Source organism: Gopherus evgoodei, chromosome 1, assembly GCF_007399415.2.
Source record: "Gopherus evgoodei ecotype Sinaloan lineage chromosome 1, rGopEvg1_v1.p, whole genome shotgun sequence".
NCBI classification, from domain to species: domain Eukaryota; kingdom Metazoa; phylum Chordata; order Testudines; family Testudinidae; genus Gopherus; species Gopherus evgoodei.
In genome coordinates this window covers 224,074,345-224,098,972 of record NC_044322.1, presented here as the reverse complement: position 1 = coordinate 224,098,972, position 24,628 = coordinate 224,074,345, and the positions used below count along the sequence as shown (strand labels likewise).

Genomic DNA, 24,628 nt, shown 5'->3' with positions numbered 1-24,628 from the left:
AACAGCTGAACTGTGGGACTGGGAACACCTCTGCGGCCTGAGGCAGGATTTCCAGTCTCAGTCTATTCCTCCTTCCAGAGAAGATGCTGGATCAGAATGACTCTTGAGTGATGAGAGGCTGACACAAACTCCCCATGAGAAAACTCCATGTTATTGTGGTAAATGTGACCGAGGGGATGATATAATCTGACCTGAAATATACTGGAGTGAGTGAAGGGCACGTCTCTGGCTGCTAGTCCAGGGAAGTTCCACAATAGTCCTGGCCTTCTCAGCCACAGAGGGGACTTCTCCTTCTTAAGAGAAATACCCGCCTCCCCCATGAATCAGTCGATCAACTCTCAATGGTGTTTGCAGATTAGCCCAAGAAAGACTCAGAACAGAGTCTGTGATTCACTGTAACCATCTTGGCAGTGGTGCTTGGAGATGCCCTGAGCATGTTCCCAGGGCCCTACCACAGCACAGCCCTTGGGCAGGATGTTCCTTTCAGACATTGAAACAAAGGATAACAGGGCCTGGATTCAAAGTCATGAGACTCTCCTGGGCTGATCTCTCTGCTCCGGAGCAGGAGGGAGCTGACTCAGCAGACCGGTGGCTGTGGTGGGAGGGCGCACAGAACATCCACTGCTCCAATGCTCCAGGGCAGTTTTCAAATGATAGTTTAGCCTGGCCCCAGAAAGTCTTTCCTGACCCCTCTCTGGTTACACTCCAAGGCTACAGGATGGGCAGAGTGACATTAACTGACCTTAGAATTGGGACACTCAGTGTATGGTGGGAAGGAAGTCCATCTCCCTCAGTCTATCTGAGTAACTGCTGGTCTCACCACAAATCCAGCTCCCACAGCTAAGGCTTGGGAAAAAAGCACAGATAGTTTGGTTCTCTGGCCATTGGGGAAAAAAAGAAAAAAAATGAGATGAGCCAAAAATGACTTTTTTTGGCAATGTCTGACAAATGGAAAAGTAAAAAAAAAGGTTAACATTGAATGAAACCATTTGATGTTCTTTTGTACCTTAGTTAATTTTTGTTTGTTTGTTTTTATGGATAAAATTAAAGGAAATTTCTAATGAAAAAGTAATATCAAATTGAAAAAACGAAATGTTTTCTTTAGAAGTGTTGAAATGAAATGAATTGTTCTGTGTGTATTTGGAGCAATTGGATGAAATTGAGATGAATCTGTGAAATTTTTCAGTGTCTCTGAATCTGAATTTTTCACCTAAACTGAAGCTGCAGTGATTTAACTCTGGGTCATGACCTCAGATGGAAAGGGCATTAGATAGCTGCTCCCTGTTAAGAGTGAGACACACAGACCTGAGCGACTGAACATCTCCTGCTTCTCTCTCATCATGTTATAATCAATCTCCTCATACACGACCTCAGAGAAGGGATCCAAGGGTCTTCTGAAGCCTGAAAACAAAGGTCAGGGTTTTTTCAGGGTCATTGAAACCAGAGATGGGAACACTATGGGATCATCCAGCCCCTCCCCCTGGGCCCAGTGCGAGCCTGAACCCTACAGCCCATTCCCAGTGCTGGAATTGAAATGATTCAGGGGACAGGGTGTCTTTCCACAACAGCCCTTTGATGATGGTTCCCAGGGCTAGTTCACTGTCAGGAAGCTTCCTCACTTTCATCTTAAATGTTCCCTTTTTAATCTCATCCCAGTATTCCTGGCTATTTCCCTTTGGAGCATCTTAAATAATTCTTCCCCCACGCTGGTGTTTATCTGCAAAATAATGATAACACCTTTTTTTCCCCCATACAGTTTAAGGCCAGAAGAGACCATTAGAACATCTAGTCTGACCTCCTGTATAACACAGGCCACTGCATTTCATCCAGATACCAGTAGGTTTGAGTCCAAAGATGCACTTAGACTAAAGCAATTCAGTCCTCAGCAGAATAAGCTCTTGTGCACCACAGGTGGAAAGAAGGAGTGATGAAGGTACCACCAATGTCCCAGGCCCCTGCAATGGCAGGGAACTGATTAGGTCAGAGATGCCTAGATAATCCTGACAGGTGATTCATGCTCCATGGTTCAGAGGAAGAGGAAAATCCTCCAGGGTCCCTTCCCTGGGGGAAAATTCCTTCTTGACCCCAAATGTCTCTCCTCGTGATATTCAGAACCCCTCCTTGTGACAGATACTGCAAACACAGGCATTATCATTGGGAATCACTGTACTAAATCTGTGAATGGTTTATGTTATACCGCATGTGGGGCGGTTACCACAGCTCCTTCAGGAAGAAAAAACAGTGTGAGTGTGTGGGGGTGGGGAGTGGGGGGGTGATTAAGTTGAAACACTGAGATTGTAAATACCTCCAGAAAGGTAACAGCCTTCAGGGTGGTTTACAAAGGCTTGTTTCAAACTGAGTTACCGGAGATCAATAGACAAGGAAAGACTTCTGGTATGAAAGGCCGAGTTTAAACAGGATCAGGGCCTTCATTTTGATTCAGCAAATGGGCAGGACCCTCTGTCCACGTGGATCCCAACACTGAACAGTTGTAGGGATGTTGGTCTACCAGGCTGCTCATGAAGAAAACTGGTGAATTCTGACATGTTCAACAAGTGTGGAGGAATTTATTGTTTTTAATGTTTTCTCTTTGATGCTTTTATCCTACTAACAAGGTGCAGTCTGCTGAGAGAGAGCTGGGTGGTGACAAGTGACTGCTGGCAATACACTGCTCATAGCCCTTGGGGAGAACTCGCAGCATTGAGGCTGGCCTGTGGGCAGACTGGTTTGCTGGGGGTATCACAGTGGAAGGCTGTGGGCTGTGCAGCATTAAAAATCCCTGGCCACAAGGAGGTGGAACAAGGGGTTCTCTACCCAGAGACAGGTGACGACTAGAGGCCTGAATAAGTGTAACAGGATCAAACTTGGGACCTCTGGAGCTTAGTGTATGAGCCTCTATGGCATGAGATAAAAGCCAACTGGCTGCTAGCTAAGGCTGTAGAGCAGACTCATTTAACTCTCTCTCTCTAAGTGGTCTCGCTTGTACTAGATGGGACAGAACACCACACCCAGGATGTGTATGGCTTACATAGGCACTCCTGTAGTGGATCACCAGAGTAGGGGGGAAGATACAAATGCAGCTTATCTGAAACTGTAAAGTTCCCCAGCCAGTATCATCTCCAGATTCCATGGCTGGGCTGTTCCATTGCCAGACAGTTAATGAAATATTAAACGATAGAGGAGTTACCAGGCACCCTTGGCCACCCCATCCAGCCCAGTATCACCACTCACCCTCACACCCTGCAGCCCCCCGCTATTGCAGAGGCATTTCACACAGTGACACCAATCAGCACTCACCTCTGTGCTGTGCCTTGGCACTTTGTACCTGAGCCCCCAGGATGATTAAGACCAGGCAGAGCAGGGCCCCCAGGATTATGCAGATGACCACGGGCACCGTGACTCTCCCACTGTCAGTCGGAGGGCGTCGTGGGGGAGCTGGATGGAAATGAACATGTGACAGGGATAGATTATCCTGTGAGAGTCGGGGAAGCCCTGGGGAACTCCCCAGTCACTCATTGCACAGCCCAGGACAACAGAATAACAGGCTGGGACACAGTCTGTGGGCCATGGGGGCAAGTCACAGGTGGCTGTTTAAATCATCAGCCCTGTCCTGTCAGCTGGAGCCAGACGACAAGAATTGTGTTGCCCAGTACAGCCTGCAGCTCCCACCCTGGTGTCATTCGCCCCAGATGTCACAGGCCATGGAAAGGAGCTCCTTCCCTCAGGTTGCAGCTTTCAGCTCCTCCTCTGTGACCCAGCCCCTGGCAAATTTCACCCCTGATGGGAGGAGGGGGATGCTTTACCTGGAGTATTTGGAGAATCTGTCCTCTCTGTCAGATCTGCAAAGGGAAAGAGAGGAGAGTTGGAGCCTGAAGTGAGGGAGAAGTGACATGTTTGTTCCCAGGGGGGACCTCGCCACTGAGAGTCCTTAGTTGTCTCCAGCTGTCACCTCCACAAACTCCGTCACAGCAGCACAGGGCCTATTTATTAGTGATTTAGGGCCCAAGTCCCGTCTGCTCTGCGCAGCAATGAGGACTTTAGTAACAAACCAGCACACTGGGGCCTGTGACGGATGCAGGGGCTAGGTGGACTGATGCCTGAGCCAATCTGTCCCCACAAATGTCCCCTCAACAGCATCCATGATGCTCCTGCACACAGGAGATGGGAGGGTCTGGTCTGTGACCAAAGTGGTGTGGGCATTCAGCAAACAGGGTCTGAGGTGGTTTTGCTTTTTTTCCTATACAGAGACAATGTTGAGGTGAATGCACTGCGTTGTGTGTGCGATGTGGGAGTAGAATTTATCTGTATCTTGACCCAGACTTGTGGGGAATTCCAGGCTTGACCCAAACTGCACAGCCTGGGCCCATCTCTGATAGTTCATGCCAAAAGGATTAATAACCACAGAGCTGCCTAATGACGGTCTCTAGGGAGAGGCTTTTCTTTACTCTCACACTACCTTAACGCACTATGTATCACTGGTCTTTTTTATAATTAATTGATTAACTTCCATGTTTGTTGTAAATCAGACAAATGCTTATACCTATGAAACATCATGAAAATACATTTGTATCTTGTGTTGAGAATTTAAATCTGCCTATACTGAGATGTGAACAACAACAAATTCTATCCTAACCCTTCAATTAATTGAACACATCATGTATATGAGTGTTTGCACGCACACATGCAGGTAGTTTCAGAATTACCAGTGCAAGAAATATGGGTCTCTTCTGCTCGATTATCACATGACGTTGGATCCCAGGGCTCTGACGGGCACTGCCAGAGGGAGCTGTGCTGCTCACTGCATGCAACGTGGTCCAGCCACATGGGACCAGAACCCGCTCCATATTCAAAGTCTCTTGCAATCTGCCCTCCATCCCCACAGTTCAGCTGTTTGCAGACAATTGCTGGGGTGACTCCAGACATCTGATTGGAGCAAACACTGCCCCACGTCCCATTGTAGAAAACCTCCAACCGCCCAGCACAGTCACTGTTGCTCACCAGCCTCAGATCTGTGAATTCTAGAAGGAAATGCACAAAAAAGGAATTTAAATAATCTGATTCTGAAATGAACTGAGGTGTGAAGAGTGAAATCCCAGCAATCGCTAATGATCCTGTGTATCCTTCTGCAGCAGCAACTGCTAGAGAACCACTCCAAGGGACTCTTTTAGACACCACAGGCCCCTTAGAAATACAGTGGGCATCTCTGGAAGGCCACCATTTACCAGCAGCTACATACAGATTGTAACAGATAAAGGCCAGGAAGGACTGTGACATTGGCAGGCCAGATGCCAGCTCTTACCCAGCTGCAGGCATTAGCTGAGAACTGACAATCTCGTAGCTGAAGACCAGGCCAGGTCACCTGTGTGTTAGTTTTGCTCAAAACAGGTATTAGTCTTGTAAAAATGTATTTAATGTTTAGACTCTATGAAATGATGGTTAGTTGGTGCAGGAATTAACCTCACCTGTAATGTCTGTGGTTCATGCTACAAGAAAATATGTAAGTTTTGCTTTATAACTGAAAATGTTGGCTCTGAACTTCTGAACTCAGGCACAGGAATCATCCCTCATCTCCATCCCCAAGAACTATCAAAATCAGATGGGCTATCAAAGATCATCACAATATACAGGATTAGTTAATGGCCTTATCACACCAATAGAGCAGCACATGCAGAAGGCCTCGTCCCCTCACTTTGAAGGCTGGAAGAGGGAAATCAAAATAATAGATATGAAGATTTTTCATCTTTTTGGCTGTTTGAACTGTGACAGAGTTAGAGACACCAAACTGAAGCCAGAGACCCCAAGGGGTTACCCCTGGGTCAGTGCTGAAGGACATTTGGAATTGACAGATCATTATGGCTCTCTTACTCCTAGGATTTAAATGGTAACTGATTTGTGTGTAGATGTTTGCTTGCTTTAACCACGTAAATAACCCTTTTATTTCTTTTTCCTAGTTAATAAACCCATGTATAGTTTACTCCAAATCCGTGCCCTAGCTCTGAGCCCCCTCCTATACCCTGAGCCCCTCATCTCTGGCCCCACCCCCAGAGCCCTCATCCCCAGCCAGAGCCCTCACCCGTGCACTGCCACTCTCTGCCCCAGACCTGAGCCGCCTCCCAGACTCCGAATCTCTCAGCCCCAACCTACCACACATCACCTCTATACTGATGCACATAACAAAATTCATTCCGCACATAGATGTAAAAAATTAGAGAGAACGTTGGTCCGGGAGTTCATATCTGTTACTGTCTTGGTGAAATCTAATTGTAGAACACACCATCAGTTTAGGGTACTGCCTTGTTTCTCATCATTCGCCTGGAGGTGGGCACTCAGTGCTGTGAGCCACTCCAGACAGTGTGACAGGGATCATGAGTACAAATAGTTTGACCTTCTGTAAAACAGCTGCATAAGAGTCTAATAACTTGAGTCTGATTTAAGCAGAGCTTCCAGAACAGCATCTGGTCTAGACACAAAGACTTCAAGAGATGCAGAATGCACCATTTCCCTGGTAGTTTGTTCTGATAGTTAATCACCCTCCCTGTTAAAAACCTGGGCCTTATTTCTGATGTTAATTTGTCTGGGTTTCAGCTTTCAGCCATTGTCTCTTGTTCTGCCTTTCTGCATTAGATTTGAGAGCCCTTTTGTAAGTGATATCTTTTCCTTGTGATGGAATTTATGTACTGTAATCTTGCCTCTTGATCATTTTGATAAGCTAAACAGATTCAGCATCTTAAATCTCTCACCATAAGGCTTTGATTCAAGCTCTCAGATCACATTTGTGGCTCTTCTCTGCTCCCTCTTCAATTTTTCTGGACATCAGAACTGAACAAAGTATTCCAGTATCTGTCTCACCAGGGCCATAAAAAACAATAAAATTTAGTCCCTACTCCTCTCACTACTCTCCTCTTTATATTTCCAAGGTTCGCATTAGCCCGTTTTGCCACAAAATGGCACTGGAAGCTCATGTCCAGTTATTTCTCCACTGGGACCCTACATCCGTTTCAGTCACTGGTTTCCGTGATACAGTCTCTTTCAGACACCTGAGATGCAGCATTCTAACATTAGGGAAATCTTGCAATATCTCCAATATCTCTGGATGGGAGCTGACGACTTTGAAATGGTGACCCTTATAGGTAGTTACACAAGGCAAAGGGAGGCAGAGACAGTCAGGAAAAGTATAATTCTCAGCAAACTCCTTAAACATCTGCCCCCTTCTATTAAATCCCCTGGTAACACAGCTCATAAGAGCATTCACAGAACAGACCTGAGCAGAGAACTCCGGCATCCTCTTTGTGTCTGCAGTTGTGCTGGCCCCAGCCCCTGGAAGGACACACCCAGAGATCGGACTCATTCCCAGAGCAGTTCACATCATCCAGCCAGATCTGCCCGGATCCTTGCCCATAATGAGCAGAGACAGTTGCATTGATGGCATGTCCACATCCCAGTTGTTTGCAAATGACATTGGAGTCTGATAGATCCCAGGAATCATCACAGACTGTCCCCCAGCTGCCATGGTAATAAATCTCCACTCTCCCGGCACAGCGACCTGTCCCATTCACCAGTCTGATCTGTCTGCTCCCTGCAGGGATAGATCCCAGCTGTTAATACATATTATTCTACTGAACATAAAATGTTTGTGAGATTTGGAAATGAATCACCTGAACAAATGACACCGACGTCCTCAGCAATTCCTGCCTGGGTTGTCTCAGATGTGGAGTTGTCACAGAGAGTCAGATGAGTCTCACTTCCTGCACACTGGACATTTCTCAGCCCCACGGGACCTGTTTGTTGCTCAAACTTAGGGGGATTATAAGCTTTCTCAGCGACTCCGCACTGGAGCTGCCTGCAAACCACACTGGCATCGTTCATGTCCCATCGGTCATCCAGCACTCTGCCCCACACACCATGGAGGGAAATCTCAACTCTCCCGTCGCACCGACTCTCTCCATTCAGCAGTCTGAGTGATTCAGAATGACCTGGGCTCAGGAGAGATGGAAAACACTCTGAATAACACCCCCTGTTATATACTAGAAATAATTCACAGTGTGTAAGAAATTATGGACTTCTTCTAACTCAGAGGATACAATACAATGATAAATGTGTATCACAGGGTTAAAAGGAGTAACTTCTGCAGAAGTTGCTGTTTTTTTTGAATCTCCGTGTGGAGGTCGTTATAAGGATTGTTACACACAGCTGGGCTGTTTCTCAATAGGAAAGTATAAGCCAGTGATCAGAGTGTGTCACAATGTTAAAAGGAACAACCTCTGTCAGAAAACACTTATTCTTTTGAATCTATAAGTGAAAAGTGCTGTAAGGATTGTAACACTCTGAGATTGACAGAAGGGCTTGCCAGCAGACCCTGTAGATGAATGAGCGAGGGAATTCTTGCAGGTTACTGATTGTGAAAATAGTCTCTGTGTGTGGTGGTGGAATGGCTGCTGAGGTTTGTAGTCACTTTATCCAGGCTTAAATGCCTGGAAGCCAGTGAATGGTGTCTGCACAAGTACTTAGCAGGTGGGTCATGAATGATTTAGGCAAGTTTTCCTTGAGGGAGTTTGGCCAATGGAAGAGCAGGGCTCATGGCGGTCAGGAACAGGTTATTGTTCCTAAAATCCCTTAGTTCCCTCTCATCTTTGCTCAGTTCGTTGCAACTTTCTTAGTGTTCCTGGGTCCAGTGCAGGAGCTCCCAGTGTGAGATAGTTCCTGGCACTGGTGGTTCTGATTGGAGCTGTCCCCTGAAGTGTGGTGTCATCTCTGAGCCCAACGTGAGATTCCAGCTGATCAATTCATACCACACTAAGCAGGTTGTGTGTTGGGCGGGGAAGGGGACGTGCTCTGTTGGTGAATATTGTGACTCCCTGGGGATGGATCTAGACTGTTCTCAGTGGACCTGATGACAGAACAAGGAGTAATGGTCTAAAGTTGCAGTGGAGGAGGTTTAAGTTGGATATTAGGAAAAACTTTTTCACTCAGAGAGTGGTGAAGCACTGGAATGGGTTACCTAGGGAGGTGGTGGAATCCCCTTCCTTAGAGGTTTTCAGGGTCAGGCTGGACAAAGCCCTGGCTGGGATGATTTAGTTGGGAATTGGTCCTGCTTTGAGCAGGGGGTTGGACTAGATGACCTCCTGAGGTCCCTTCCAACCCTGATATTCTATGATTCTATGTGAATCTCAGTCTTTGTGTGTGTCTCAGAATCCATGAGTCATACAGTAAGGTGGTAAGTTAGGAATTACTCACTGATTTCAGACACAGGTGCAGCCAGGAGAGAGTGACAGTGTTAAAAGACAAGCAGCAGAATCAGTGCAGGGCGCCCCCACTGGCTGTGTCAGGTACAGTATGTACTAGTATGGCAACCTGATGGGTGCAGTGTGTGTGCACTGGATCCAAACAGCTCAAGGATCTTGGTAGCCAAATAACATTTCAAGGCTAAGAGTGAAATCCTGGCCCTGCTGAAGGCAATGCTAAAACCTCCATTGACTTCAACGGAGCCAGGAGCTTGCCCTAAGACTGGAGCAGGAAAATGCCTGTGTGCAGCAAGTGTAGTGCAGTGGTGTAGCCATGGGTTGCCTGTGGCCTACCCAGTTAGCATCCAGGCCCACCCAAATTAGGGAAGAAGCCCCTCGAATTCACAGGCTGGGACTCCCAAACTCGGTTCAGTGTCCGTCAGCCTGGACGTGTCTCTCTCCTGCCGGCACTGTGTGCTGCTTCCCTGGTCTCTGACACCAGCTCTAGCCCCCGTGGAGGGTGTGCATTGTGGGAGCAGGTCTGGGTGGGGTTAGTGCCGGGGCCGGAGACTGGGACAGCAGCTCCCAGAGCTGGCAGGAAAGGGACGTGGCTGGGCTGATTGACACTGAGCCAGGGTCGGGAAAGGTGGGTGGGAGCTAGAGCCCCAGAGGGACCCCCCTTCACCCAAAGGGCACGCCTAGGTGATGAGATGTCCTGACTATAGGTACAGTCCTGAAATTTGGGGATTTTTCTTATATAGGCACCTATTCCTTCCCACCACCTGGCCAATATTTCACATTTGCTGTCTGGTTACCCTGGGCAAGCCCCGCAGCCTGTGTGCCCTGGGAAGCCTCAGCTTTGGGGGTTGACTGGAAGGACTGGAGGGATGCAAGCTCCTCGTCTCTCCTGCCCTCTCCCCAGGGCACCAGATCCCTCCTGCACCCCTCCCTTTGCCACTCCCATCACTGCCCACCCCCCGAAAGCCGGGGCCCATCCAGATTTCCTGTCCTAGCTATGCCACTAGTGTAGTGTGAGGGTAGAGAGTAGATTTGGGGCTTTCCGAGGAGGCTCATGGATATAACTGGGTACCACAGACCCTCAGGAAGGGCAGAAGGGATTATGGCAGATGGAGCTCGTATGGAAGGGACCAGGTTGTTTTCCTTAGAAGGGATTCTTCTTCCAGCAACTGTAGGGAGAAATCAGCATCCCATGTGCTGAGGAGTTCCCTCCGAGAACCAGGGTATGGGCTAGGTAGCTAGTTAGCAGAGACAGGGCAAGACTGCAGGGAATTCAGTTAGGAATGCAGGTAGCAGCCTCTGTGAGAAGCAAGAGAGCTATGAGGTGAATTGCCCCCAAGGTACAAAGGTATCCGCTGTGAAGAGGAGAGTAGACGTCTGTTGAGAGTGCTGGGCAGGGCCTTATAGGCTTAGTCATGGTGTGTAACAGCACCAGTGACACTGGGCTCTGTGGGTGTCAGTCCTGGAAGCTACGTGTACATTATTAGGAAGAAGGTTGAAATCCAGGGCTTCTGCCTCATTCACTTTAGAAACTGGAAGACCTGTAGCAAATGAGCAGGTCTGTGCAGGAAGAACTAGGATGATCTTGTTAAGAGCAGTGACCCTCATTCAGTAGAGCTCAGTTCTGTGCCTGCCTCTGCCACAGATTTCACAGGTGATGCTGGGCAGGTCTCTTAAGCCAATTTTCATGGGGTCTGATTTGCAGAAGTACTGAGCACTCACAACTGCCATTAGGGTCAAGACAAGATGTGGCTGCTCAGCTCTTCTGCAGCCAGGCAGTGGCATTGGGTGGAAGGAGCACAAGGCTGTGAGGCAAAACACTTTGTTGTATCCTGTCTCCGCTGCTGACACACTAGGTGGCCTTGGGCAAGTCACTTTGCTTTTCTCTCTGAGTTTCACTATTTGTAAAATGGAGCTAATAATGCTACTTACCCACCTGCTTCCCTGGAGTTTGGTGAGGGTTTACTAATGTCTGTACAGTCCTTTGAACACACAAAGCTCTGTAGAAATGGTGAGTACTCTGAAGAATCAGGCCCTGAGGGTCTCAGGTTGCTGCCCAATCACCCCAAATTTGGAATTTTGTCTTTAATCATTGTATGTAAAATTTTCAAAAGCAGCTAAATTATGTAGGAGCCTAAGTGCCATTTTCATAAGTGACTTAGGCAGCAAGAGGGAAAAGTCTGCATTGTTCTTGGGCTCCCACTTTACTGGAGGAGATAGGATTTAAGTCTCTAAGTCACTTTGGTATTTTGGAATATGTTATTCTTGGACTACTAAGTGCCTAAGTCACTTCTGAAATGGACATCATAAAAGTCTGCTATCTCCTGGGGTGTTATGAAGACAAGTTCATTCATACTCGTGGTGCACTCTGATACTACGGTGATGAGCACCATAGAAAAACCCATGAAGAAATTAATAATTCTGTATTCAGTGCAGTGTTCGTGCAGTATGGGGGATAGTTCAGTGGTTTGAACATTGGCCTGCTAAATCCAGGCTTGTGAGTTCAATCCTTGAGGGGGCCAATTAGGGACCTGGGGGAAAAAAAATCTGTCAGGAACAGTACTTTGTCCTGCTAGTGAAGGCAGGGGACTGGACTCAATGGCCTTTCAATGTCTCTTCCACATCTATGAGATAGGTATATCTCCATATATTCTATAGTAAATAGGACCCTGGATCACATGTTGAATGATGAGGATAAAAAGAAATATTCAACTCCTTCCTCCATCCCATGAGCACCATCATCCCAGTATGCTGAAGGAGGCAGAAGCTGAGAGTAGGTGAGAATAATAGCATGCATGCATACAATTAGAGTATATAATAATGTATAAGGGAGGGTAGGGGGCTGAATTAACATTACACAGATAACCTTAGCTTTGCTAAATCTTGTGCCTTTGGATTTGACTAAGTTAACTAACGGTGTTTAATTTCTTGGCTTTTTTTTATAAAAAGGGTAAATATTAGAGCAGGTCAACAACCCAACATTTTTCCCGTGAAGTATTTCAAATGCAATGTTTCAATTTTTAAACAGATCTGAAATACTGGAAATGGAATGAGAATTTTTGTTTAGATTCTAACTAAAATGATGATTCATTTCAACTTTTGGAAAATGAAACATTTAATTTTCCTTTCCAGTTTTTGGATTTACAGGTTTGCCACTTCCTCCCTGTAGCGGGGTGGTGATCCGCTCCAGCCCTGATAGGGTTGGAACCAGCCCTAGGAGAGGGCTGGCAGTCTGTGAAAGAAAAACCTGGGCTGATTGGAGAAGCAGCCGCAGCTGTTCCACTCCCCAGTCAGGGCCCAGCTGGCCCTATAAAGGCTGGAAGCTAGGAACAAGGACTCAGTCTCTCTCTGCATTCAGAGAAAGAATGGCCTGGCTGCAGGAAGCTTGAGACTGGGTACATGAGTGGAGCAGGGCTGGGGAAAGGCAGAGGAGCTGGGGAAATCCAGCCTGGAAAGCCCCAGGCTGTGGCCTAGCAGAAGGGCAGCCCAGGGGTAGGCCCAGGTAGCAGGTCCAAACCCAACCTTGCCAGTGATGGGTAGGCTGATACTGCAGTCTGCCCCAGGGCATGGAGCTAGATGATGACTGGCAGTAGCCTTATACTGAGGTGAGGTGGGAATAGTGGGTGGGGGTTGCCTGGGGAGAGAAGACCCTAAGACTGAAGGGTTATGGTTAGGGGGAAGCACCCCAGGTACAAGGGCACCGGGGTCCAGGGAGGGACAAGGGGGCGAGAGGACAGGTGGACCCCTGGCCTGCAGAGGGCGCTCTGGAGCTGGAAAGAACTAATTCCCAGAAGTCACCAGCAGGGGGTGTCACAAGGGTGAGTCAGCTCCTAGGCACTCCCCCTTTCTATTTTTTCATCTTTTCTTTCACTGTCAAAAGTTAGAAAAAAGTTAAAAAAAATATAAGAAAGCAGCGGAAAACATCTTTTGAGTTTTTTCAGTTGGAAAGATGTGAAGAAATCAGAGAAAACTGAGTGAAAGCACTACTTTCTCTGTGGTGTGTTACCAAAAATATTCGCAAGAACTCATGAAAGAGAAGGGAAATAGTGATTTTCAGCAGTTTATAATTCAGCCAAACCCAGAAGGAATCTCACTGCATAGGAGAAGGCACCTTCCTGGCCCCAGCACTGACCCCTTCCCAAATCACAAAGGCTCCAGCAATCAAGGAAGGTGCAAGAGCTTCTCAAGAAGGTGCCAAGAATATTTTATACTAGAAAGTGTGAAGTAATGTCTATATTGGGAGTCACTACCAGCTCCCCCTCTAATTACTATTGGAGAAGGCTGAGAACAATGAATTGGTGACATTTATATAACCCGAAGGACAAAGTGCTGCCCCTGCTCCACTGTCCTGCGTAAGGACAGAGTTGCTGATGTTTTTATTGGAGAATCCAGGGTTTTCCCAGGTCACAACTATACTTTTGTGATAATATTATTTACTTTAATTTTACCTTTAATACATTTACCATTATTCTACATGGTTTAGGATCTAGCTCCCCCTCTCCTTGCTGTGTCCTGAGGTTCCCCTGCTCTGGGGGCAGTGTCATACACTGAGGGGCAGGTGTCATTAATCCAGCATCTCTCCTGCACTTACCTGAACAAACCACACTGGCATCATTGTCATGTGAGCACCGAGAGGCCCCCAGAGTAGTAACATAGCAATGGCCCAAATGGGTTTCAGTCCCTTTACAGTGAAATGTGTCTGTCCAGACAAAGCCAGTTCCTTTCCCAAAATATTCTTCTCCTGAAGCTGATACAGCGAATCCGCAGTCGAGCTGATGGCAGAGAACGTTGGCATCTGGTAAATCCCAGTGTGAGTCACAGAGGGTTCCCCAGGCACCAAGAACCTGGATCTCCACCCTCCCTGAGCATGCTGTGCTGCCGTTCACCAGCCGGAACCCTGTGTACTCTGAGGAGAAGGGAGAAGGGGTTTAGAGAGGGAGTTTTGGAGCTATTTTATAGCAAATAGTTAAAGAGAGGAAAGTCAGGGGGCATTTGATCCATTTCTCATTATCTTGGCTTGTTTGGGGTTTTGATCGAACCCTATTAAACCCAGCTCCCTACGCAGTGAGATCAGTACACTGCTTCACCCTAATCTAGAATACACATCACTGGGATTTTAAAGACATTGTGCTGCATTCTTACGTGAGCATATGACACCAGCATCATTTATGTGTGAGCACGTCTGATTCACTTGTGATATCCTGGAACAGGAGAACAGGAGAGACTCATTCCCCACACACTGGAATTCTTCAGTCAAGATCTCGCCTTGTCCTTCTCCAAAGTGACCTCCTCCTGGGACAGATACAGCTATTCCACACTCAAGTTCACTACAGATAACGCTGGCAACTTTGAGATCGAAGTGTGCATCACAGATTGTGGTCCATGTGTTTCCATGTATTATCTCCACACGACCTGAGCAGGCACTGTCTCCTCCAACCAGCCGGGGCTTAATGTGTCCTAGAAAGTCAATGAAGACTGAACATTATAAAGGGATTTTGGGAGTTTGGGTACTCCACTGGTATAAAACATTTCCTCAAATCTCATTCTGGGTCAGTGGCAAAGTGAATGCAACAATAGAAATAAAAAGGCAATATAATACAAAAATGGAAAAAGTGGGAATTAGAGCAAATCAATATACATTAGATGTTATGATATGAAGAAAACTGACAAGGGAAGCTAAAGCCATCAGGATAAAATTTGTGACTGGGAGGACTATGAAAAATAAGTAGTTTTTAAAGTATATTAGGAACAAACAAACAAACAAATCCTAACAGTGCTGTGGGGCCATTAGAAATGGAGATGGAAAAATTGTTAATAATGAGGTAGAAATGGCAGAGGTCTTCAATACACTTTTCTGGTTTTGGACAGCAGCAGGATGACTATTCATATCCTGTGAAAAGGATGAATCACTCTCCAATCTAATGTACCTAAAGAGCATGTTAAATAGCATTTATCAGGGATCAAAAAATTTTTATATCAGATGGCCTGAATAGCTGATAAAGCCACAGAACAATAGAAATGTAGGGTTGGAAGAAACCTCAAGGAGTCATCCAGTCCATCTCCTCCCACCAAGGGAGGTTTAAGTATAACTAGGCCACCCGACAGATGTTTGTCTAACTTGTTCTGCAAAGTCACCAATGATGGGGATTACACAACCTCCCTACATACCCTGTTCCAGAACTTAATTATCTATAGTTAGAAAGTTTTTCCTAATATCTAACCTGAATCTCATTTGCTGCACTCTAAGATGATTATGTCCGGTCCTACCCTTGGTGGCTATGGACAACAATTGACAAACAATCTTTCAATTATTTGAAGACTGGTATCAGTTCACCCCTCAGTCTTCTCTTCTCTCAACTAAAAATGTCCAATTCTTTCAACATTTCCTTATAGATCATGTTTTTCTAAACCTCTTACTCTGTTTGTTGCTCTCTTCTGGACATTCTCCAATTTGTCCTTATCTTTCTTAAACAGTGATGAACAAAACTAGACACAGGACTCCAGCTGAGGTCACATCAGTGCTAGGTAGAGTGGGACAATTACCTCCCTTGTCTTACACATGACTTTCTTGTTAATACAATTCAGAATAACATTTCCCTTTTCCACAATAGCATCACAACTTTTCAGATTGTGATCCACTATAACTGTGAGATCATTTTCTGCAGAACTGCTGCCTAGTCAGTTATTCTTTATTTTGTGGGTTTTTGCATTTGATTTTTCCTTTGTAAGTCTAATTATTTGCACTTATCTTTACTGAATTTCAATTTACTGATTTCAGACTAATTCTGCAGTTTATCAAGATCATTTCAGTTTTAGATTTAGTTGGGGATTGGTCTTGCTTTGAGCAGGGGGTTGACTAGATGACTTCCTGAGATTCCTTCCAACTGTGATATTCTATGAATCTCTGATTGAATTTTAACTCTGCCTTCCAAAGAACTTGTTACCCATCTCAACTTCGTGTCATCCACCAATCGTGTAAGTGTATTCTCTACTCCATCACCCAAGTCATTTACGAAAATATTGAATAGTACTGGACCCAGGACAGTGTTATTTTGTATTTATCCATAGGAACACAGCAATCACAGAGAAAGGGAATAAAGTGACTGAAGGTCTACAGCCTATGTCTTACCTAAAGTTCAGCTTTTCCCTCGAAACCTGGGCTGACTCACCTTATCCCAGGAATGTCTGATTCTGGGGATTGTGTTTCAGTTTCCTTCCCTGCAGATCCTGCCTCACCCCCTCTGTTCATCAGGGATCCCCTGTTAACAATTCCCAAGCTCTCTGTTTAAGATTTCCCACCTCATGGGCCCATCCCAAAGAAGGGAGCTTGTGCTCAGCTTGGCCGGATGCAAAAGTTCAAAGCCTTGACACCTGTTTTGTCAGTTACGTACCAGTTACTGGGTTCTATGAAACCACTGTCTGCCGTCCTGGGACATGTGGGGAGCTCAGATGGGGATTACCCTTTGAACCTTAGTAGAGAATGTGAAAATAGCAGTAAAAGGAACTGAGGTGCACATAATATTGACAGAAATACAGCTATAGCCCATGTTCTTTGCAGGGGCCATATTAGACAAAGAACTCAACGTGAGCTCCCAGTGTGATGCTGCTACAGAAATGGTGAAGTTGATCCTTGGTTGAATAAAGAGAGAAGCAATGAGTACAGCTGGCTGAAATGCAGGGTTTCCAGTGTACAGGAAATTTCACTCTTTTAACATTTCCTGTGAATTGGAAATCCAGCTAAAACTTTGTTTTGGAAACTCCAGCCCATGGTGTATCCAACATGAAATTTTCTCTCAGGAACTCCAATAGATGCGGAGTGACACTGACAGCCTTGTCAGTTTCAGCACTGTTAGCATCAGAACAATCATGTCAATTTCTCACAGTCCCTGCTGGGGCTCTGGGGCAGCCTCCTAATGTGGCCTATCCTGGACTGGGGAACCCCAGGCTCCCAGACTCCTTGGCTAGCTGGCAGCCTAAATAGGCAAATAGCCCAGTCCGGGGCATTCTGTGAGGCAGGGCTGCCCCAGAGCCATCGACCCTGGGACACCAGAACCCATCCCAGGACTTTCAGGATCCCTGATGTAGACCCTGGAGCTGAGCCTTGGTTAGAACTGGGGTTCCCAGGGCTCTCAGATTCCCTATCACATGGTAGAGAGCCTGACAGCATTGGCAGGGCTGCCCTGGAGGTACAGACTCTAGAAAGACTCTCCATTTCTGGGGCAATCTGTATGGTGGGGCTGCCCCAGAGCTGCAGATCCTAGAAGACTGGGGTACCCAGCCCTGGGACAATCTGAATGGCAGGACTAACAGGAGCCACCAGGGAACCTGACAGGGAACCATGGACATTTCCACCAAATCCTGCTTGTGGTTTCGAGAAAGTTCTTCCAATTTGATTCATTTTCATGACAAATATTGAATTCAACAAACTGGCATTTTCCATTTAAACTCTGGTTTGCCAAATAATTTCCAACCAGCTCTAGTAGGATGTTGGTTTTTCCTGTGTGTATAACACTGGGGAGACAAACACTGCATCTGCTTTTAGCATCCACATTGCAAGGATGTTAAAAAAACTGGAAAGGGCGTAGAGAAGATCCACAATAATGATTCCAGGGCTTGAAAATTTGCCCTGCAATGAGAGATTTAAGGAAGTCAAACGGTTTAGCTTATCAAAAAGACGACTTAGACGTGTCTTGATTGCAGTGTATAAGTACCTTCCCATGGACAAAACACTGCATCCTAAAGGCTCTTAATTGAGTGAAGAAAGTCATAACAAGAACCAATGAGTGGACGTTAAAGCCAGATAAATTCCTATTAGATGTAAGGCAGACATTTTTCACAGTAAAACTGATGAAACATTGGAACAAACTACCAAGGGAAGCAGAAGATTCTCCACCTCCTGAAGTATTCAGAACAAAATTGGATGCCTTTCAGGATGATATGCTTTAGCCAAACACAAGTTGAGGTGAAGTACTGAAATAATTGGTTTAAATTCTTTAGTCGTTGTTACCCAGGAGGCCAGACTAGATCTAAAGCTTCCTTCTGGCCTTACAATCTATAAAGCTATGAATCAAAAATAAATTTAAGGTTTCAAAGAGAAACATTCAAACATTCAGAACGCCAGACTTGTACCTGCCTCTGAAACCTTCGTTAGTCCCTTTGAGACTACGGGTGCAGGTTAATTGTCCAGAACATGAACCTGGCAAAAGCCTGGTTGGTGTTGAAAAAACACAAACACTCATGAGAAGTGCTAGGCACTGGCACATGCATAAACACATTGCAGAAGGGTAATACCAGAGCACCTTGGTACAGGGTTATGGTATAAACATGCTTCCCAGTGATGATAGAGGGACACACTAACCCCTCCTAATAGTAAGGTCAGGATGACAAGGTGATAGATAGAGATGTTTTGATCCAACCAAAATGTACCAGGTAAAGGGTGGTAATTAACCACGTCTGAGGGGCAAGACATTTCTGGTTTCTCTCAGAGTATAAAAGACAGGTCACAGAGGGGTTGTCTTTTTCTGGCCTCGGGGTGAGGACGGGGAGTGGAAAGTCTCGCCAGTCACCAAACCAAGTCCACAGTAAGGGGCATAGATGTACCAGTGTAACTGTGGACATTGATCCTGGGAGCTAGTACAGTGCTTTGTCAGCAGTAAACCTGAACGAGCGCTTTCACCACTGAACCAAATCTATCGTCTCCTTGGGCAGTTTGATCGAGTCCTGCTGTGTCCACTATCTGCACAGAGCTGGTGCCACACACAGAGAGAAAACACACACAGCCAACAACTGACAATACCTGGGAGGTAGGGAAGTGTTGTTATCTCCATTTTAGACATGGAGAACCAAAGCCCAGAGATACTCTATGGCCAAAATTATCAAAAGCATCCACTGATTTTGGGTGCCCAACTTGAAATACGCACATCCTGTTTTATGAGAGTACTTAAGCTTGTGCGGCACAGCTCCCACTGACTCAGTTTAGAGCTGTGAGTGCTCAGCACTTCTGCAAATCAGACACTCACAGTCTCAAGGGGGCCACCCATAAAATGAGGAACACACAGTCAGTGACTGTAGTAAGAGGAGGCCCTGAGATATAAACCTTGGTATCAGAGGCCCGGTATGAAGTCTAAGGCCTGAACTAAAGTAATGGTCAAGACTTTGCTAACATAAAGCAAAGTTAAGCTGTGAGCCAGAGGCAGGCCCTGCTCACAGAAGCTGGCAAGGAAAGGGCTGATGCTGCAAAAAGAGACATACCTAAAATGTACTGGACACCAGATGTCAGAATATTCGCATACTTGTACACTCCACATAGATAACAAGGAACAAGCTGACCCATCCTAATGACAGGGCCAAAAGGGGAATATGATGGATAGAGTTGTTTTGTTCGAACCAACATGTACAAAGTGAGAGGCGGCACCTTGCTGCATAGAGGGATTACATCTCAATACGTAAGGAGTGATATGTAACTTGTTTGTACCTCTGTATAAGAATGCATCCCTGGGGAGGGGTGTCGTTGTCCAGCCTAGGGGGCAGTGGAAAGTCTCAACACTGACTAAGCTGAGTCCATTCCCAGGGGTCACATATTCGTAGTATGTCCTGTAGAGTATAGTCTAGAGGGAACTATCCAGGAGCAGCGCCAGGGTTTTTGGCGCCCTAGGCACAGGGCCGGCTCTAGCTCGGGTGGACCTCCCTCAGGCGTGCCTGTGGAGGGTCCACTGGTTCCGCGGCTCCAGTGGATCTGCCGCAGGTGTGCCTGCGGATGCTCTACCGGAGCCACGGGACCAGCGGACCCTCCACAGGCGCATCGGTGGGAGGTCCACTGGAGCAGCCTGCCGCCCTCCCAAATCCTGGCGCCCTAGGCGACCACCTAGGTCGCCTAAATGGAAGCGCCGGCCTTGGAACTATCACTGTGCTTCGATTGACAATAAACCTGGCCAAAGTGCCTTCATACCTTACTAGAATCTGTGGTCATTCTCTCGGGGTCTGCTGTGTCAGCGATCTGCGCAGAGCTGGGACAGCACACAGAGAGAACACACGCATGCAGCCAATTGATATCAACATTGAACAGAGCAGAGCACCACACTGGTAGCATCTGAAAACAGTGATTACCTGTGAAACATCTGGTTTAAGTGACTTGCCAAGCATCACATAGGAACTCTGTGGCAGAGGCACAGATATACTCTAATTCCCCAGGGCAGCATCCAAGTGCCCTAACAAGATACCCTCCTTTCTGTTTCTGCTGAAGAGTATGCTTGTGTTTGTTGTTACATGCTACCGGTGTGGTGCTTTGCTCTGTTCAATGTTGATATCAATTGGCTGCGTGCATGTGCTCCCTCTGTGTGCTGTCCCAGCTGTGTGCAGATAGCTGACACAGCAGACCCCAAGAGAACCCCCAATGACCACAGACTCTAGTAAAGTATGAACAGGGGTACCTCTAGGTATTTTGCTGCCCCAAGCACTGCGGGCAGGCTGCCTTCGGTGGCTTGCCTGTGAGAGATCCACAGTCCTGTGAATTTGGCGGCAACCTGGGAGAGGTCTGCCAAAGCTGCGGGACCAGCGGACCGTCTGCAGGCATGCCGCCGAAGGTAGCCTGCCTGCCGCCCTTGGGGTGACCGGCAGAGCGCCCCTCATGGTTTGCCGCTCTAGGCACGCGCTTGGCGTCCTAGTGCCTGGAGCCGCCCCTGAGTAAGAAGGCACTTCGGCCAGGTTTATTGTCAAACGAAGCACAATGATAGTGTGTCTTGCTACTGTGTTTATACTTCTGGTATCCAATACACTATATAGATATATAGATATATATAGATATATAGATATATGATTATACAACATCAGCCATTTCCTTGCCAAGTTCTGTGAGCCTGCCTCTGGCTCACAGCTTAACTTTGCTTTGTTAGCAAAGTCTTGACCATTACTTTAGTTCAGGCCTTAGGCCTCAAACCGGGCCTCTGATACCAAGGCTTTATGTTTCAGGGCCTCATCTAACTACAGTGTTCATTTTGGATAAAATGTGGTTTGCAGGGTGCTTATGCATAGGGAAGCATGCTGTGGCTCACCACCCTAGGAACATTTTAGAGAAGGCCGGGGGGAGGGGAGGTGAACTAAGCATGTGGAATGGAGAACTATGAGCATGTGATAAACAAATCCATATATGGAAAGGTTAAATCTGACTGGTTAGAGGTTTGTGTTATGTAACTTGTTATGAAAGTGCCATGTGCTATAAAATAGTAAGGGGAAGGGCTCCTTGCTGGAGGGATTCTGCCTGATTTTTGTACCAGAGGTTCTCTCTTTGTGCACATTGAATAAAGCCTTGTTGAATTGAATCAAATCACACTGAACTGCATCGCATCGAATCGAAGTCCCTTCATTCTGCCCAGCTTCTGACTCATTGGGAACCACAAAATCGCAACCGTTTCTTGGTGCAGCGAGCACGGTGAGAAATATCCTTCAGGATCACGATTTACAATCAAATTAGAGGGTAATTTTGTTCATTTTTTATTTGGTTGTGTGTCTCTGACCTGACTGATAACTCTCAAATGTTTGTAGTAAGCAAGTCTTGGTGTTGGGGAATTCAGGAGGTTTGTTGCAGTCTTAAGACATTGTACTTAGAGTGGGAGCTGGCTAAGCTGTATGTTCTCTGACTAAGTGTGGTTGAAGTGGGAAATCAAAGAGGCTATAAGGACTAGCAGTTAGTGTAGCGGCAGATATTGCCATAAGTACCTCTAGCTAATGTGTTGGCTGGCCCAGATCTCCTTATTGGACATTGTAATTGTGCAAATCAAATAAATTGGAAAAAGGATTAATCTGCTGATTGGACATTGAAAAAATTGTTAATAGTCTGTAAACAGAATTGTATTTAAAAATTTGGAGATTGGAGAATATTTAGATTAAAAAAAAGGGGAAAGATGAAGGGATAGAGTGATCCACAATATGAGGAGTGTATAATTAGTACTTTTATAACTATTGTAGCAATAAGTTTATTAGTTTTCTTGTGGAGATATTTTGGCTGCATGAGTGGAATGAAGAAGAATAAAATGGCTGGTATGTGTTTAATTATTGATTATGAACAGCTGGTTAGAAAGAGTGATGTGCTAAAAGGAAGGGTGGGAGAGTTAGAAGCAGAGGTAGAAAAACTGCAGGCAGAAGCAAAAAAGTGTAAAGAAGCAGACTTACAGGGAAAGAGATCTTGTCCCTCAGCACCTTTGGACCCTACATGTGGAACTTGGAGCTCTCAGTTTAGTTTCATGGCTCTGGTGAGAGTGCACACTGTCCCTAATCCTAATCAAGGGGAAGGGGATCCTGCTACTGTTAGTTGCCTAGAGCACATTCATATAAGTCCATCTGACTTGCGCAGCATCTTAAAAGAATTGCCATCTTTGCAGCTTAATAACCCAAACCTACCCTTCTGGGAAAAGGTACAGGAGTGGATGGTAGAGGGAGGCTTACATACTTTTGATGATCCCATAGTGTTTTCAGCCTTGGACATTAGCAGTGGCTTTTGGTCTGTTCCTGTGCACCCTGACAGTCAATTTTGGTTTGCATTCACTGTTAAAGGGAAGCAATATACCTTTGCTCACCTGAACCAGGGTTTCTATGACTCACCTACTTTGTTTCATAGAATGTTAGCTGATGTGCTGGTAAAGCTGCCAGACATGACTTCTTGTGTTGTACAGTATGTTGATGATCTTAGATTGCCAAATGCACATGAAAGAATTAGAAGTGATCCTGCAGCGCTTGGCAGACAGTGGGGTAAAATGTAATGCTATAAAGGCTCAGATCGCAAAGGAGGAACTATCATATCTGGGGTTTCTAATATCCAAGGGGTTCAAGCATTTAACTATTGACTGCATTGAGGCTATTAATGCATGCTCATGGCCAATTACGGTCAGGGGAGTTAGGAAAGTTCTGAGGCTATTTAATTTCTGCCAAACTCAAATCCCAAATTATTCAAGGATTGTCCAGCCCCTTAATAATCTCCTGAAGGGTCCTGGTGGACCACATGATGCAATTGAATGGACACTTGAATGTGAACAGGCATTTACCACATTGAAACAAAGGCTAAGTACTGCCCTGGTGTTGGGACTTCCTAATCCATTAATGTCTTTTACATTGTACACGCATGTCAGTGAGGGACATATGGCAGCAGTGTTAATGCAAAAACATGAGGACAAACAGCGTCCAGTAGCATACTACTCTTCTAAACTAGATGCTGTCACTCATACAATGCCACCATGCCTCCAGGCAGTGGAAGGAGCTTCTATGGTCCTAAGTCAGGCCTCAACACTAATTGGTGTGCAGGATGTAAATATTTACATGCCTCACGCTGTCCTCACTATTTTATCAGGAAAGAAATCTTTGGCAGTCCATGTGGCAAGATGGACTCGATGGGAAACGAGTTTGCTAATGCCTTCAGTACACCTGCAACGAGCATCATCACTAAACTCTGCCACCATCATCCCTACCCCAGATGCAGGACACCTGCATCATTGTTGCCTTAAGGAAGATCCCATGGACTTACCACTCTTAAAAGAAACTGAAATATCTGGTGCCACTTACCTATACGTGGATGGTTCTTCCTTCTATGTGGACAGCAAGTGACACACAGGATGGACCGTTTGTACTCAAGATGACCAGCTGGTGGCACATGGCGGTTTACCTGGTGCATCAGCACAAGTAACAGAACTACTGGTGTTAATTGCAGCATGTGAAGCTACAGAAGGTCATGCTGTAAACATATATACTGATTCTAGATATGCATTTGCGGTTGTACATGATTATATTAACTTGTGGGTAAATTGAGGATTCCTGACAAGTAAAGGATCCCCAATACAAAATGGAGGGATAGTGGAGAAACGTAATGCAGCCATGCAGAAACCTACTGAAGTAGTAGTGATAAAAGTGAAGGCCTACACAAAAGGGACAGACTCTCAAAGCAAGGGCAACGGAAGAGCAGGCGGTCTAGCTAAGCAGGGAGCAGCAGAAGGTAAAGAGACACAATTGATTGCTGCAATACAGCCTCTCATAAAAACCCCACACTTTTTTGAATACGGGATATTCAACATGCTGCACCAAGGACAGAGAAGTGGTTATGGATGGATAATGTCGGCAAACTGTGTGATGATAACACCTGGAGAGGTCCAGGGAACACACTAGGGTTACCAAATGTGCTAATGGGAACTATGATACAAGAATATCACATGATGGAGCACGGAATGTGATCCACCGGATGCTGGACACCTGGTGGCATCCTAAGCTTAATGCAAATATGCATGATTATGTGAGGAGGTGTATAACGTGTGCTCAATATAAGTCTGCTCCCACAATGAAAATGAAAATGCAACATCAGCAAAGACCAACACAGCCCTTCATGCAGTTACAAATCATAGAATCATAGA

The 24,628-nt window shown here is 46.0% G+C and overlaps 1 protein-coding gene across 1 annotated transcript in view; it reads right to left on the bottom strand.

Moving 5' to 3' along the window:
* LOC115636989 (scavenger receptor cysteine-rich type 1 protein M130-like) overlaps window positions 1-24,628 on the bottom strand; it is a 73,388-nt gene that overhangs the window by 5,611 nt on the left and 43,149 nt on the right. Inside the window, exons 3-10 of the mRNA XM_030537780.1 lie at window positions 14,382-14,696; window positions 13,831-14,145; window positions 7,656-7,973; window positions 7,262-7,576; window positions 4,704-5,018; window positions 3,804-3,839; window positions 3,298-3,435; window positions 1,306-1,401 (exon numbers count right to left, since the gene is read on the bottom strand). Coding sequence (XP_030393640.1) covers window positions 1,306-1,401; window positions 3,298-3,435; window positions 3,804-3,839; window positions 4,704-5,018; window positions 7,262-7,576; window positions 7,656-7,973; window positions 13,831-14,145; window positions 14,382-14,696 — 1,848 coding nt within the window. The remainder of the gene's footprint in view (window positions 1-1,305; window positions 1,402-3,297; window positions 3,436-3,803; window positions 3,840-4,703; window positions 5,019-7,261; window positions 7,577-7,655; window positions 7,974-13,830; window positions 14,146-14,381; window positions 14,697-24,628) is intronic.